This window comes from Dufourea novaeangliae, unplaced genomic scaffold (genome assembly GCF_001272555.1).
Source record: "Dufourea novaeangliae isolate 0120121106 unplaced genomic scaffold, ASM127255v1 scaffold112, whole genome shotgun sequence".
NCBI classification, from domain to species: domain Eukaryota; kingdom Metazoa; phylum Arthropoda; class Insecta; order Hymenoptera; family Halictidae; genus Dufourea; species Dufourea novaeangliae.
In genome coordinates this window covers 340637-357372 of record NW_015373993.1, presented here as the reverse complement: position 1 = coordinate 357372, position 16736 = coordinate 340637, and the positions used below count along the sequence as shown (strand labels likewise).

Sequence of the window (16736 nt, the reverse complement as noted above, 5' to 3'; positions counted from 1 at the left end):
TGTATCATGACGATACAACGTTTCATCAAGAAGACTTTGATGAACGTATATACACGTGCAAGTGATTTATTGTAAACAATTCCCTGAGGTTATTGATGAATTGAATAGTTTGTAAATTTATAATTGTATTTATATACATTTACTCTGCTAAGTTTAAAGGTTGTAATAATATGCTGGATGTAATTTTACATCAATGATTATTAATAATTTTAAGAATATACATACACATGTATTTATTTAACTTATGAATACCAAGCATATGGAAAAAGCCATAATCTTTTACAAACAAAATAACTTTATAAGAAATGCAAATGCAAATGCATTTAGGCTTAATTCAAAATGAAAAAAACCATTCATCTTGGTCCAGGTAATCAAGATATATATAAAATCTTTAATCAAAGTACTTAATAGTTTATTCAGAACCATAAATAAAATTTGTGCAACATGTTCTAGGAAGGAAAAGCGTAAATGGTTCTTATCTCTATTATGTGGTACATGTCTCATATATGCTACAAGAACATCAGTTCCTTTATTGATGCCAATTATAAGTAAAGAAAAGCAATGGTCCACAACAGACTCTGGAATAATATTATCTAGTTTCTTTTGGGGTTATACACTAACACAAGTTGCTAGCGGTTATATTAGTGATAGAATTGGAGGACAAAAGGTGTTATGGGTATCTGCTCTTGGATGGTCTATTACCACATATTTTATGCCAGAAATTATTGAATTCTTTTCAAAAAGTGATACATCTGTGTTTTTAGTAGCCATTGTAAGAACAATAAATGGAGCATTTCAAGGTAGTTTTGAAAATGAATCGAATCATTAAAATTAATAACACAAAAACGTTAATTTTTTATATATATAAAAATTATGTATTACAGGAATGCACTTTCCTAGTATGATTAGTTTGATAAGTCAACGATTACATGAAGCAGAGAGAGCCTCGTTCTTTAGTTTATTGACATCAGGATCTGCTCTTGGTACATTGCTCACAGGATCTCTGGGTTCTTATCTGTTGGAAAACTATAACTGGATGACAGTTTTCCAGATTTTAGGTAAATAGCATAACTTGTTTCTCTCGTTTCATAACATAGTATGAAATGTTCTTCATAAACGGAAAATACATTTTTTTCCTCTTCTCTTCCAAAGTAAACACAGAAAGATAATTATATATAATAATTTGTAAAAACACGAATAGTTTATGACATCTTTCATAACAGAAGGGAGTGTTCTTCAGTTGCTTATTGATTTCACCTAGTAGGCCCTAAATACTGTTAAAACCAATAAAACTTACTTGTTAGTCATCTACTAATAAAAAATAATATTTTTCCCTAATATCTTTGTACATAGAGGAAATACTTGCACTAATGTGTTACCCAGCTGAAGTTCATTACACGAATTCGGTTTTATTGTTTGAAATTGTCTTATGGATCCTTAATTTGAATTTAAAACTTCACAGATCATGAATTCCGTTAATCCATGATAACATATTCTATTGTGAAATGATTACTAATTTGTTTTTTTATCTTTATTAAAGCTAAATATGTAAATACGAAACTATTAAACAGAATGTAAGGTATTTCAAAGTTTTATCAAGATTGCGTCGTAAAGTGTATTTATAAATAAATCGTGTCTAAAGTGTCTAATAGGGTGCCTAAGTTCGTGAATTCTTAAATAAAGAGGTTGTAGTTGGCAAATCATTGCCAATTTTGTTTTCCTATGGGCAGGTTTTCCATGAAGCAGCACCCGTCCACTGTGCCGTATATGATTTACACGATTGAACGTGCGAAAACATGGCGAGTGAGAAGAAACTCTGCAGAACATCGCTCACAATGGATCAGAGACTGGAAATTGTGCAACATTTAGAGAGCGGAGCAACCCCCTCCAAGCTGGCTGCCAAATACGATATTCATCCTGCTACCGTCCGTCGCATTCGACGATATGCAGCGACAGTGAATCAGTTCACGGAGCAAGGAGTCGGAATGGGACAGCGTCGGAAGTTACGGAAACCGACAAACGAAGAAGTAGACAGTCGCTTATACGTATGGTGTTTAGAACAGTTAGCACTTGGCGAGACGCTCACGGATTCTATGATGTTAGAAAAGGCAGTAGACATCCATACGGAATATGGTGGACCCTCAAGTTTTAAAGCTAGTAGAGGCTGGTTGTGGAGATTTAAAATTCGCCATGGTATAAGCACAAAAGGTGATGCGGATGAGGAATCGGCGAAACAATTTACAGAGAACTTTGCTCGATGTCTCGAAGACAGACGCATTGAAAAAGAGAATATTTACAATTTCAGCGAGACTGGTCTTGTATGGAAAAATCTTTCTATGTCGATGTTATTACGTGGCGGAATAAAAGACATTGACGGACAAAGACCGAAAAAAGAAAGAGTAACTATAGGTCTCTGTACCAATGCTACAGGAAAACACAAGCTGGTACCCTTGTTTATTAACAGATTTGCAAATCCAAGGGTATTAAAGTGTTGGAAGTATAACCTGCCCGTAATATTTAAATCTCAGCGACAAGTTTTTTTGGACGCCGGTTTATTTTTCGACTGGTATCAAAACTACTTCAAACCGGAAGTAATGAGGCATCAAATGCAAACCGGTATCTACGGGAAAATAATACTCATTTTGGATGACTGTCAAGGAGATAAAGTAAAATTATTTGAAAGATTACAGCCGGATGAACGTTTTCAAATCCATTTCTTCCCCCCAAACACCTCTCAATGCCTTCAACCTATGAATCAAGTGATCGATCAAGTAAAGAAGTTATACCGCAACAAAATGCTGCGCCAAATAATAAGTTTGCCAGGTGGAATAAAAGAATTTTATTCTAACTTTGACATGAAGGAGTGCATTACCTTCTTGCACGAGGCGTGGTGTGAAATAAATGATACGTTCATTCAAACCGCGTGGCGAAATCTCGTTAAAGAAGGTCCTGGCGAAGTATCGGCAATAGAAGCTGCCGAAAGTCAGTTGGAAACCAATCTACCGAACCCTATTGACGCTATTATTTCAGAACAAGAATCAGGAGAAGTAGCCGCTGATTTCATAAGTAGCGCGGAACAGGAAAATATTTCCGAGAAAAAAGTAATAATTGATTCTGTCCCTAATAGTAGTAGGGAATCGTCGTCATCAGACGGATTACCTGATGAAAACGAAATTATAGAAGCATTTAAAAGTGTAATGATCTGGTCTAAACGAGAACCAAAGTTTGTTAAATTACATGTGAGACGTTTGAAAAAATACTACGAAGAAAAGTGACATATTAATCAGCGATGATGATTCTGATTGATGGGTGTGATTGAACGGAATTATTGTAAAACATCGAGTTAAAGTAAATGTATTATATGGCGTATGCGTACATTTGTAAAATACATATGTCATCCATAAAGCAACCTACTTGGAATTCTAAATGAGATTATAAATATCTTGTACCAACGTCTACTTGCAACTGTCACTTCGTGTATTCCTCATCCTGATCAGAATGAGCGGTTTTTATTTTTTAAGTCGATTACTACACTTTTTATTAGTGGATGACTAATCTGAACTTCCGAATGTTGACCGCTAGCTGCACGCATCTGAAGAGTTACTCGCTCAAATTTCCCAGAAATAGTAAAAAAAAAAAGAAAAATAATCAATGAAACTTGTGCTATGATAATACATGTGATTTCTAAGTCAAACTAATTATGTATTAACACAATTTACTGATGTAGGAGGTTTGAGTTTGACATGGACCCTGTTGTTAAGTTATCATGCTCTACCATTTAAAGAAAGAACGGTTTCTACTAAGCTAACTACTAACTACACTTTACCATGGCTGAAGCTTTTAAGAAAACCTCCATTCTGGTAATCATTATGCATGCAGTTAATCTAATTATAAATAAGTCACAGAAATCAGATTTCTTGCACAAACGTTAATATAAATGCTAATAGAGAATACATAAATTTCAGGTCATGTGTAATAGGACATGCTTGCCAAAATAATTGTTTTTTTGTATTGTTATCTTGGATGCCAACATATTTTCACGATACATTCCCTGAAGTCAAGGTAATAATCAATTATTGAACTGCAGATGTTTATGCACGTTAACATATGCAAATCCTTAAAATGCAGATATAAGACATTTTTAATAATATGTAACAAAGCATTTGTTTAATTTTAAACTTAGTAGAACTCTTACACAAAGTAAATTCTCATTTGATTTCAGTTTTTGAAATGATTCTATCAAAATGTGAACTTGTTTAACCATCAGCAGCTTATTCATTATTTACTATTAAAGATTTCACTTATTTTATGAAATTCTGTAATTAATCAATTTTATTTAGAGCTGGGTTGTAAATATGGTACCATGGTTGTCAATGTTACCTTGTACATTTTTGGGCAAATCTCTTTCTGAAAGAATACTAAAGGCAGGATATTCTGTTACTGCAACACGTAAAATAATTGAAACAATATGTTTTGCAACTGAAATAATAAGTCTACTATTCTTAGGTATGTGTATAATTATATTAAAAAAATTCATTACTGAAATTAAATTCAAAATTATTTCAGCAAAAGTGGAAAGTTTCCAGAGTGCAATAATTTGTCTTGCGTTTATAATTGGAGGATCAGGTTTTCATAGTAATGCAATTGCTGTAAATCCTTCAGATCTTGCACCAAAACATTCTGGCAGTGTATTTGGATTAATGAATACTGTTGGTGCTATACCTGGTATGCTAAAAACAATTGTATATTTTTCTTGTTTTATAACAAAAATGCCAATAATTATACTTTCAGGATTTCTGGGAGTATACTTTGCGGGACACATTCTACATGTAACACACAGCTGGCCTGTTGTTTTTATATTCATTGCTATAATTGATGCATTAGGATGTATAATATATCTACTATTTGGATCTGGTCAAGCAATTATATAAAATATAATCAAATGAATTTGTTGTTTCTTTGCTTTCCTAGGAAAATGTGCAGTCTAAAATTAATTAAATAGGTTATATACATTATAACATTAAATAAAACATTACAAATTATTATAACATTCCACGATATCATAATTTCAACAATGCAATAAGTTTCAGAAATAATCAAAGATTTGTTATATTTTCATATTTTGAATAAATGTTTCAAATTTTGTTGAATTTTTGTACTTTTGCTTATATTTATTCAATTATTCTTAATCATGAAAGTTACAGAGGTACGACCAAGATGGAATGTTTTTTAACATCGATTTAAAATGAACTTAATTCAACGATGTAATGTAAATACATTTGTGTAATATTTTATTACACGACAGTGAAAGATAATTGGTTAAATATTTTTTAAATGACACTTTTCTACCAATCATTGTTCGATATTTCATAAAGGTAAATTTCGAACGCAATGTCAAATATTAAAGACCTCCGTCAACCGATGATAAATAAAAGGGTAACCAATACGATGGCTGGCGTGTTCAAATGTCGCTCACATGAAATTGCCGCTTTCTAGTAGGTTGGAGGAAATACCCGATGCCTTTTTTAACACGAGCATGTGAACGGATCTCGAGACTCGAATTTTCGATTCGGAACATCTAGTGAGAATTAGCATACACAGCAGGGATAATTACGGAGGTCGGATTTTATTTTCGACAGGAGGATCGTGTGCTTGTTTTTCCGCGAGATTTTTTTATATACGCGTGATTCGTTCGTCGGTGATCGTCGTTTTCACCGATCGTTCGGTCGCGCCTGCCTCTGCCTGCTACCGCGAATGTGGATACTTCACGGTGCGCCGTGCTGCTACTACTGCTGCCGCCGCTGTGCGTTTGATGTGTTCACCACGGCTAATCGTCTCCTAGTTCTGACGAGATCTGCACATTCGTGAACGGTTTGGAACTGGTTCGTTATTGTGCCAGGCCCCGCCGTGATTGTCACTTGATAGCAACACCCGAGGCGCCAAAGCTGTCCGCATCGGCGCTTTCTTCAGCCCAAGTGGTATCAATGTTGTCTGGCAATGGTGTGTAAGGAGAACGTGGTATCATGGTTTGGGAATCTGTCCAGGTAACAGAAATTTCATCAGCTACTTTACCCGTTTATGCCACAGTATCCATTCTTCATTATAAACACGTTAGAACACCCTTGCTCCCGACTTGCTATTACGTTTTACACCGTGACCTCCTCATGCTTCTTACCAAATTCCGAGCTAACCAAAAAGAATTCCCCGTCGTGATCTTATCTCAACTCCTTTTGTCAGAAACTCCCGTGGACACATTAGTAATCGCAGAATTACGTAGACTTTCGGTTTCATTGATATCTAGTTCGTTTGTGAGCAGTGGGTAGTTTTTTCTTTATACATTACATAGAAATACCATGTATGGTAATGACTATGTTTTCCCATAATTTCTTACATACTTAAAGCACAATGAGTTGATAAATACATTCGTTTTTCGAGATAATTTCTAGCATGATATACAGATTATTTTTTATTTACATCAATATCGGTGTGATGTAAAATTCTTGTTAAACAGTTGAAGGTTTATCAAATTAATGCAATTGGAGTAGAATGTGTTTATGTTCTACCTGAGGTATTTATGTAGATTATACATATTAATAAATAGACAGTATATTTGCTACTAAATGTTCACATGGTTTTTTCAAGAAATTAGTCCTTACAGAGATTTTAATGTTACTTTCATTCTTTGAAATTAAGTTATATGTGTCTATAGTACAGATTTCAATACATTCGAAGAAATATTTAAAAATGTAAATGAATTGCATTTCCATCAATCAGTTATCACATTTTTTCATGAATATTGATGACAAATATTAAATAAAACCATTTTGAACTTCTGATGGAAAAATGACTGAATTGATGTATATTAAGTTATTTAATAATTGTTTTATATCTCAGTTGTGATCATATGCAATTTGAAACAGACTATTGTGTTTATATATGCTTCAAAGTTCACATATTTATGTATGAATTTTCATAGATGCATACAACTCAATAATGATTAAGATGTGAATAATGATTGTTGAAAAGAATTTCTACATATATAATGGAAAGGATAAGTAAATATGAACTATTAGTAGATTTCTGTGTTTATTTCAGCTTTCATAATAACAATGATAATATAGGCACTAGTAATGATTGGATGTTCATCTATTATTTTGTAATATTTAATTATGAGTAATTAAGAATATATAAGGATTGCAACCAAAGTAAATATTATATGGCACAATTCGGCTGCTTCTTTATCATAAGTAGATTGTGGATTTTATGCATTTATAGCGAATACTATTGTTTAAATCTCAGTATACAAAAATATTTAATGAACTTTGATGAGGTATTTGTTTTATTAGGAACCGATTGGTATCCTTAATAAGGTAAAGGAATTTCTGTTTGATGCCAGTTTTTGTAAAATAGACAATGAAAATCTGTATTTGCATAAAGATCCGCAGTCTAATCATAGGCAAAAAATAGCAACTAAACTTGGTGGTTTGTATTAACACTTCTGGAGTTATGTGGTATCTGATTAAATCATGATGTAATGAGATAAATATACCTTTAGATAAACATATTTTGTAATGCACATTAGTGTTACAAAAATTGGTCATACTACAATATTTAAAATGTAACTGTGACAGTAAAATCTGTACAAGTAACAATCTCTTGATAAATGTAAGTTTAAATTATATATTCTTTTTCAAGCTAAACAACTTTTGTAAGTAGAATTATTTTATGATATTAATATCATGAGAAATAATTGTATATATATTTAAATAAGACATAATGCTTACGTACTTCATTAAATTACATTGTACGTAAGTACTAATGATGTATTTAAAAGTTTCATTATAGTTTTATAAATAACATTTTTGGTTTAGACAACCAGAATTTAGTTACTGTACTCAATATTGAAAGGAATAATAATTTTGTTTATATTCATAAGTGATTAACTCTTTCAAGTAAGTGCTGTTACTTTATAATGTTGTTCATAAATAATTTTTAGTATTTAATACTGTATATTTCCAAATTTTCAATGTTTTTAAAAATAATGTATTTGTAGTTTTATAGAAATCAAGTTTATGTCTTTTTAGTATTTTCTCAGTAACCAAAGAATATTTTTTTGTAGTATGTTTCATATTTATGTTACATATGGTTTTATTTGTCCACAGTTATAAACGTATCGATGTCATGTGCACGTTATTAAACATGTGCCTGCCATTTGAAGTCCGATACCTTGGCACTTGTGTCGAGGATATCGGCAAAAGGGATTACAATGACCTCCGCGACACGGAGCATCATGCAAATAGTGCCTCTGATCTTGCTGAGCTGACAACCTTAGGTGTGGCAGATAAACGCACACGACGGAAACTTGCTCTCTACATGGCATTACTGCATTCTTGTAATTATGCGTGTGCGGTGATCTTATACAAGAATCTGTCAAATTTTGATTATCAAGAGATCTCCAATCTATTAAATGGGACCACCTTCACCCCGGATGATCAGCCATTAGAAGAGTTGCTCTTACTGTACACAATGGCATTAAATCATCCGGCGTTTACATACGAGCAAAAGAGCGTCTTTGGCAACATTTATATAAAACTCCAAGAAGAAGAAGCTCGTATAAATCTTTCAAAGTCAAATTCATCCTACAAACAGCCACAAGTACATATACATACAGTTATTATATGCACACATAATCGCTTTCACAATTCGAAATTTATAAACTTTGTGTGCATGTTATAAAAAGAAATAATTTTCTGTTTATTGCGTTACTACATGTATTTTTTAACAGGGCCAGGGCTGTGCACCATGTATGAATACGAACGAAAGATTAATGGAAAATGAAATGCAGGGTAGTTGTATGATGGCACCTCCTCCAATGCAGCCTTATCATGGTAAACTATAATATACCTAAGACACATGTGATGTATGTAATTGGAGGCAGTAGTTCCATTTATTGACACATATTATGTGCATATATCAGCAATACTTACTAATACATATAATTTTTTTTTTGCAGGAGATATGGCAATGAGAAATAATACTATGGTAACTGGAGTTCCCCCAGGTCTTTCCATGCCTCCACCTGGATTGTGTCTACCAACGCCAGAGCAAATGCCAATTGGATCGGGTGGTGCAGCACAATATCTTCATCTTGGCTTTTCATCGATAAATCATATGCCACCGTGGACAGGTCAGGTTATGATGGGGAATCAACTGATGTATCACACTGGCGACATGTTGGCTTATCCACCTTCCCCCTTAGTCAGTCGTCAATCGTCGCCATCCCAGTCTCGATCTCCTAGTCGCAGTAATTCCCCAATGGGTCGCAGGAATAATACAATGCCACGCACCTCTTCGCAAGTGACTCAATCTACTTCGAACACCTTAACGTCAACGAGTGCCTCTAACAGTCAGACAAGCATCTCCAGTTCAAATGCGAATTCTCTTCCGCCGCTTCCTGCACTTGGTACGAGCAGGAGTCATCCTAGTCAACCTCCTTTGCTTCCATCACGCTCTGTTCCCTTGCCTATCAGCAGTTCCACCACTTTCTCACGGCATAGTAGCATAGAGAATACTCCTTCTACCTTAATTCCGGCAGCACCACAATCTAAACAACCACCCCCACCACCGCGATTGAGGTCATCAACTTCTGGTGATTCTTTACGAGAAACACTAGGAAAGGAAATGCCAAACTTCAAAGGCAATTTGCAGAATTTTTCCCTGGACGAGGTGAGATAGTAAAGTTTCTAACGTTGTTCAAAAATATTATGAAATTTTTCCTAATTGCAGTCTATTTACAACAATTATATTAACTACTCTAATCATAAACTTAAATTAACTGCAACTTTAATCTTGTACACTTTATTGTGAAAGTAATTACCAATTATTTCTAAAATGCCGAGTACAGATTCGGAGGATGAGCGACGAAGATTTAAGGGAAATAGGATTAACACCAAATGCAGTGGGACAACTGCGAAGTATAGTTAAAAGTCAAACAACCAACGGTTTGAATCAAATTACTAACGACAAAAAGTTGGACAATACCAGCAACGCGCAACACGCGGATGTAGATTCAATAGGAAACGAGGTAATTTTTCAGTATTTCGTATCTGTTTTACATGTATGTTACTTTTTAATTCGAACATTATAGAAGATAATCGTTGAATCAACAATTTTTCAGGCTATGCCGGGAATGGAGATGATGAATGATAATGGGAATCAAAGTAGTAAGTCTATGCCATTACAGGAACAACATCCAGCGATGCATCATCATCATAATCATGCAGCTACTCCTAATTTACGGCGATATCCTACTATGCCACCATTAGATCCTGGGCAAATACAAATGTATCCTGCACCACCGCCGATGTATGCTGCACAAAACGCACCGTGTTATGCCTGTCTTACATTACCTGTTGCCGGTGTGCAGAATCGATATTCGAGGTAAGAGATACATACCGAGAGAACATACACAGAATAACACTCGTTGGGATAAATTAAACTACCGTGAATTTCACAATTTCAGGTGCAATACGCAACACGTGTACTGTCTGACACAATTGCAAGCGTTACGATTGGACCCTGAAAACAGTAGGCACTGTTCACAGAGCAGTAGTTCTGATAGTACTGGCAGTAGATCTCCGCCAGAAACTCCTCCGGCAGCACCGTGGGTGAGCGGAAACGAGGGCAATGCACCATCGGTTACAGATCACCTTAGCTCCGTACCGGTGCATTCTACAAGCGTGATATCACATCCAGCACCCCAACAACCTATACAATCGTGCCCGGAAAGACAACGCACTAGACGGAATCAAACGCACTTGATGCGTCACAAAAATCAAATGGTGAACGGCGGTGGGCCACCGAACTTATCGCAATGCGTTACCTTTCCCACGCCGCCATCGCATTCGCAGGTCACGTATCTGCCTCATGGTCATTTCTCCACCTTGAGACCGAGCAGTGGTATTTACTCGAATTTCTCACATGGACCGTACGCGAGGCCAGCTTATCCGACCACGTATCAGCCGAACGGTGAAATGATGTACCCCTATCCTGGACATCCATCTTCAGGTGGAACACCACCACCGCCGCCAAATGCTGCCGCAACACCTGTACAGGCACCGTATATGCCACCTACTCCGGTCGTTACGTACGCACCGGCTGCCGTCCCGCCAACGAAAATCTCGTGTTATAACTGTGGTAGTAGTAATCACGTCGCAGTTGATTGTAAAGATCAAACAATGGAAGACATTACCAAAAAAGGTAAGCGTTTGATATTTTCTATTTATATTTTATGTTTTGCTCGATCTTTATATTTTTTATATTTTATACAATGAATATTATTCACGTTAATTTAAATGCCATTACATTATCTAAAGGCGGAGAAAGAACTGTACATACAAATTTTTTTATAACCTCCAAAATGTTATTGAAACAGCACTCATGTCGTAGGAACGGCTTGTTCGCAAGTTTTCATACATTTGAACGTAGAAAAATTTCCCCGTAAACTACATTGTTAAAACATTCTTTTGTTTCTTCGATTGGATCGTATAGTTTTATTTGAACGGTATTGTGGGAAGTGTCGAGATAGAACAATTATATTTGGACTGGATGGTAATGTAAGCATGTTTATTAAGGGATTCCTCAAGTATTTAATAGGAAGGTAAATAATATTATAGAATATAAATGCAGACAATTTGTAGCTACTACTTGCAAGAGTTTACTGGAAATTTTGGTAGATATCGAGTTTGTTTTAACATTCATTGCAGTATCATAAACAAACAAGTTGTATGAGTAACATTTCTCTTCTATAATACTATATCTTCAGTGCTTCAGAATTCATCTGAAACGTTACCATGAACATATATTGAAGCATTATGTAATCATGAACGTATTATTGTGTCGGATCTATTGTGATAGTAGCAAGTAAAAATGTTTTTTTTTTTCATTCATCCTCGAGTCTTTACAATTTGTCCAGGTGTACTTAACCAATAAGTAAATAGAATGTGTTTCTTTGATATTTCTTTTCGTTTTAGTGTGCAGTAATAGTGTACTTTGAATTTCAGCTCAGTACCGTCTAGACTACAGCATAATGAAACAACCTGGAGAGTGCCCAAGTTCTGATAAGTGATCCCCTGCTATGGACCACCGAGCAGTATACCGTCATCGTCATTACCATAATTACTGTTACCATCACTGTCATTATCATTCCCATTGCCACTATTACCATGACCCCGCCACAGCAATACAACCTAAGGACCGTTCGAAAGATGACTGCTATCGCTCCCTGTGCAAGTTTTCGGTAATTTTTGTAGACATCCCTTACATTCAGGACGACGATTTTTTAACAGAGGACGTTTCGCGATTCACGGTACCAGGTATACTTTTTACAAGTTCTTATTTATGATAGTAATTATTCTTAACTATGATTGTAAAAAAGGATGTGTTAGTCGTCGTGTACAAAAAGAAAAAGAAGTGGGGAGGGGAGGGGGGCGGGAAAGATAACTAAAAGGAAGCATAACGCAGGAATCCGATGTTCTTATCTATGGTTTTAGAGTACATTTTGAAAGGTTTGTGTTTAGGTATTGACTCGCGTCTTTCCAACGATACCTATTTGGGCTACTTACCCTAACCCGCACACCACCTACACCACCCCCCACCCCCCCACCATCTCTCTCCCTGTTTCTCTAGTAAACTAGCCATAAACTAAACGCAAAGAAAACAAAAAAAAGGCGAAACAACGCATTGTGCTCTAATTAGGTGAGAACTATTCACGTTTGACTATATTTATCATTGATACTTTTACTTCTACTAGTACGTCTACTACCAACTATTACTACTATTACTATTAAACTATTACTATTACTTCTATTATCGCTACTGCGCCGCGACGTTTTTATGTATATATATTTTCTCAATTCTTATGCGCGCAGTGTTCGAACGAATGTAACAAAAAAAGAAAAAACAAAAACAACATACGGTGAGGATGAAATAAGTCGAAAGATTAGCGAAAAAAGAGCGAATGAATATTAGACAACGAGAGGGGGAGAGAAAGAGTGAAAGATGTAGATAGATTGATTGGAGGAACGAATGATAGAACAACAAACCAATAAGTGTTCGATCATTTAGCTGCCGTTGCGCTCCTGTGTGTATAGAAAAAACAAAAAACAAAAACAAGCCACAAAATAATACGCCGTTCACCACTCATTTAATTAACTTATCGATAGCTGGCTAAGGAAACGAGCAAACTCATCCTATTTATACGAAATAGTCATGCAGTCACGTGCAACTTAAGCAGTTTTATACGACTTTTATTGATCGCCCATCTTTTTTAAGTGTAGGCTAATGTGTTACACATGCGTTTAGAACCTTTCTTAGTGGGTTAACGAAGAATAAGGAAACCAGAGAGGAGAGTCAAAAAAAAAAAAAAAAAAAAAAATAAAGAGCAGAAAAACGGGAAAGGAGAAGGAAAATAACACAATTCTAAATATAAATCATGCTCTAGCGTTTAGGGCGCGAGTGGGAGTCGCAGTTCTTCCGCCTTGTGTTGTGTTTGCAACTCGCCTCGTCGATATGTTGCTATTGCATTTCAAAAATCGACGCGAAAAACGAGAACGCGACAAGCAGCCTTTAGCGTGTGTTTAATCAAATTGTACAGTTAGAGTGGATCATTCGTCAAGTGCGAGAGATAGAATGAAAGAGTGAGAGGAAAAAAAAAGGTAACGAGATTTTCGACTAGCCCCGATATCTACCGACGGTTCATACTTCTTAATCGTAAGGCTCTCAATAACTACTGCACCCGATCTATGTGACGTAGATCTTAGATAATCTAATTAACACGGAATGAAACGAAACAAAACGGAAAAACAGCTACGATTAAAGCGATTCAGATTGAATCGAATGTACGACCTCGAGTACTACGTTATGCATTTAAAAGAAACTTCTTTTTCACAAATAGTTCACCGGCTGTAAACAAAAAGAAAAAAAGAAACGTGTCTAGCATGTGTGCTCTTTCGATTGGCAATGCGAATATTTTTGTCTCGTTGTTTTGTTTTTCGCCAGCTAATCACGGATACGGTGTTTTTCTTTTTTATCGTCGACACGATTTTTCCAGCGATTCGAGGGACGATACGTAGTTTGATTTTTGGATCGATCGCAATGAAAGTAGAAAACCAAAAAAAAAAAAAAAAACAGTTCAGATACTTTCCCATTCTGTATTCGACTTACCGATTTTTCTTATACTTTTTATAACATTGATCAGCCACGGTGACCGTTAGTTTTTATACAACGCCGAACGATGTTCTTTTTTCCGAACAAATAGGAGGCCAGAACGTGTCGGATCAGTTTTTCGGGCGAATTATACCAATCATTGTACGGATTTCGAAGTGAGTTTCATTCATCGGTTTCGAGAAATATTGTTGAGATAATTCTATTGTTCTGTTAGTGACGTTGAACGAGCTTTCTGTCGAATCTCTTCCGAGGAGAATATTTCGGATGTCTTTATCGCAAGCTCGATTTCGGTGTGTGTGTGTCTGAGGGGGTTGGTCTTTAGTGTGAAAAAATGCCATTTTTGTTCTTTCTGTAAATAATCCAGTGTCTTTATACCGGTCTATCGAGCGCAAACACGGTCTCGAGCACTTATTTTCTTCCCTGTTACCAATAGCGAGTAATCAGTTTCTCTTTCGAATTTAAGTTTCGAAGTGGCTGTGACCGACGGGAGAGGTTCGCGAAATTATCGAAAGTGACAGAGATTCAGTGATCGAAACGTGTGACGTTTTCTTATGCCCGTCGAGCGTTCGGTCCTCGGGAATGGTCGAATTTCGTCTGAAGTAAACTACAAAAGATATAAAAAAAGAAACAGTTCAGATATATTCTACATCGCCTTCGATTCTCCGTATGCTGGTAGGAAGAAATTTTCAGAAAAATTTGTTTAAATTATTTTTTTTTGAAAATTTGGTCCTACCAATAATGAACTAAAAACAATGTAAAGTTATTTAAACGTTTTTTTTTTTTTTTTTTCGATATCTTTTGTAGTTTACGAGTTACGAGCGAATAAGTGAAAGGGACGCTTTCGGATAAAAAGGGGTGGTTATGAAGTTTAAAAGTAGCGTAAACCAAGTACGGAAAAATTCTTAGGTTGGTCCCATAGACGATTGAGCAAAGTTACAGACAAGATTGATTTGTATCGCTTCGCGAACACATCCCTTTTCAGGTGAAATCGAGAGATGTTATTTCGACCGTTATCATCGCGGACGCGCAAACACCCCTAGGGAGGGGCGGGGGCGGTTCAGTTCACACGCTTTCCAAAAAGCAGTAACAAAATCATTGTTGACCAAGCGATATATACCTTGGTGTTGTAGTCATGGTTCGTTGTGTTATCGAAAAGCAATAGTAACCAATTAAAAAACGGGAGAAGAAAAGGATTAACCAAACAACAAAATGCGCCCGATTTATTGCTCTTTACGAACTGTCGCGACGATCTAGATACGCGTGTTTTGCTATACATATATATATATACACATATATAGTTTATCCCATTTGGCAATAAGATCGAGCGCAAGATTTTCTTGTCCTTAACCGTTAAGCAATATTTCGTAGAGTGTAACACCAACGTAGTAGGGGGCTCTTTCGGAGGGAATATTGTGTATAGTATTAAATGTTGTCCGAGCAGCAATAAGGGAAGTTCTCTGCACTTTCGTTGCTGACCAGAGTGAAATTGTACATAAAAAAAGAAATAAAAAAAAAAACGGATCACGTCGCTTTAGTAAATAATTGTCATCCCTAGTTGGGCGCACTGTAAGCAACGATGCTTATTCGACTGATACGAAATTCTGTTCGGTATCGATGTCCAGGGAATTGTGTTGTCTTCATTTGTATCGATTTAACATTCAGTTCCATTGCATTTTGTATGGGATTTTCACGAGGTCGTTGAATTCGATAGTTTTTCTATTCCCCTCCCACTCTGTTTATTTATTATTTATTCATTCGAAGAAAATTGTCCTTTCAGAGTTTGCGTTCTCAATGGAATTCACTTTAGAATACGTGTTTTCGTCGATAACACCCTCGTACAGTCACGACGTAAACGATCGAAAAGTACCGTGTCGTATTTTATATAATATCGAAATATAAAGTAGAAAGTGATTTCTCGATGATCGACTCGTTGGACGACACTGTACGATCACGAGGGTGTTATCCGAGGGTGGAAGACTTTTTTGTCGCAACGAACACCCGCCATGCATGCGCATTTAAGCCGTCGGAAAAGGAAAAGAGGAAAACTTGTATTAACTGCGAACCAACGAAAAAGAGAACGATAGAAAAAGTTCTTCTGCGTATATGTAGTCGACAGGTTGCGTTTATTTGTAAAGTTTGGTGGGGGGGGGGGGCGAGAAAGTTCAAATGCTCTTGATCAAATCAGTATTATACCTAAACGAATCAAAAGTGAAAGAAAAAAAAGTCAAAGAACCATATCACTTGAACGGGAGCCGTATGGGAGGACCGTGAGAGATTAATCGTAGTAATAATTGTATCGAAATGATAAATATTGATATTAATTATAGTAATAATAGTAACGATAATAATTGTATATTTGTCGCGGAACAGGAGATGTAAAATTTCCGGAAAGATTGAATCATCGAACACCATCACCTTCTTTTTCGGAAAACGAAGGAACAAAACGACACTATCTTGACGATCGATCGACAAGAAAAGAAAAACACAAAAAAAGGTGTATATATATATAT

General features: G+C 35.8%; 2 protein-coding genes across 2 annotated transcripts; both read left to right on the top strand.

The window, feature by feature from the left end:
* The first annotated feature begins 305 nt into the window (after positions 1 to 305).
* Positions 306 to 4934, top strand: LOC107187864 (solute carrier family 17 member 9). The gene is made up of 8 exons (XM_015576050.1): positions 306 to 367; positions 454 to 800; positions 885 to 1058; positions 3728 to 3860; positions 3966 to 4062; positions 4341 to 4506; positions 4567 to 4725; positions 4792 to 4934. The coding sequence occupies exons 1-8, from the start codon at positions 306 to 308 to the stop codon at positions 4929 to 4931; spliced, it is 1278 nt and encodes a 425-aa protein (XP_015431536.1). The 3' UTR covers positions 4932 to 4934.
* Positions 4935 to 5614: 680 nt separating this feature from the next.
* LOC107187909 (ataxin-2 homolog) lies at positions 5615 to 13605 on the top strand. Its single transcript, XM_015576106.1, has 8 exons — positions 5615 to 6044; positions 8163 to 8655; positions 8786 to 8888; positions 9014 to 9726; positions 9905 to 10084; positions 10178 to 10440; positions 10523 to 11259; positions 12063 to 13605. The coding sequence occupies exons 1-8, from the start codon at positions 5998 to 6000 to the stop codon at positions 12125 to 12127; spliced, it is 2601 nt and encodes an 866-aa protein (XP_015431592.1). The 5' UTR covers positions 5615 to 5997; the 3' UTR covers positions 12128 to 13605.
* Positions 13606 to 16736: the final 3131 nt, after the last annotated feature.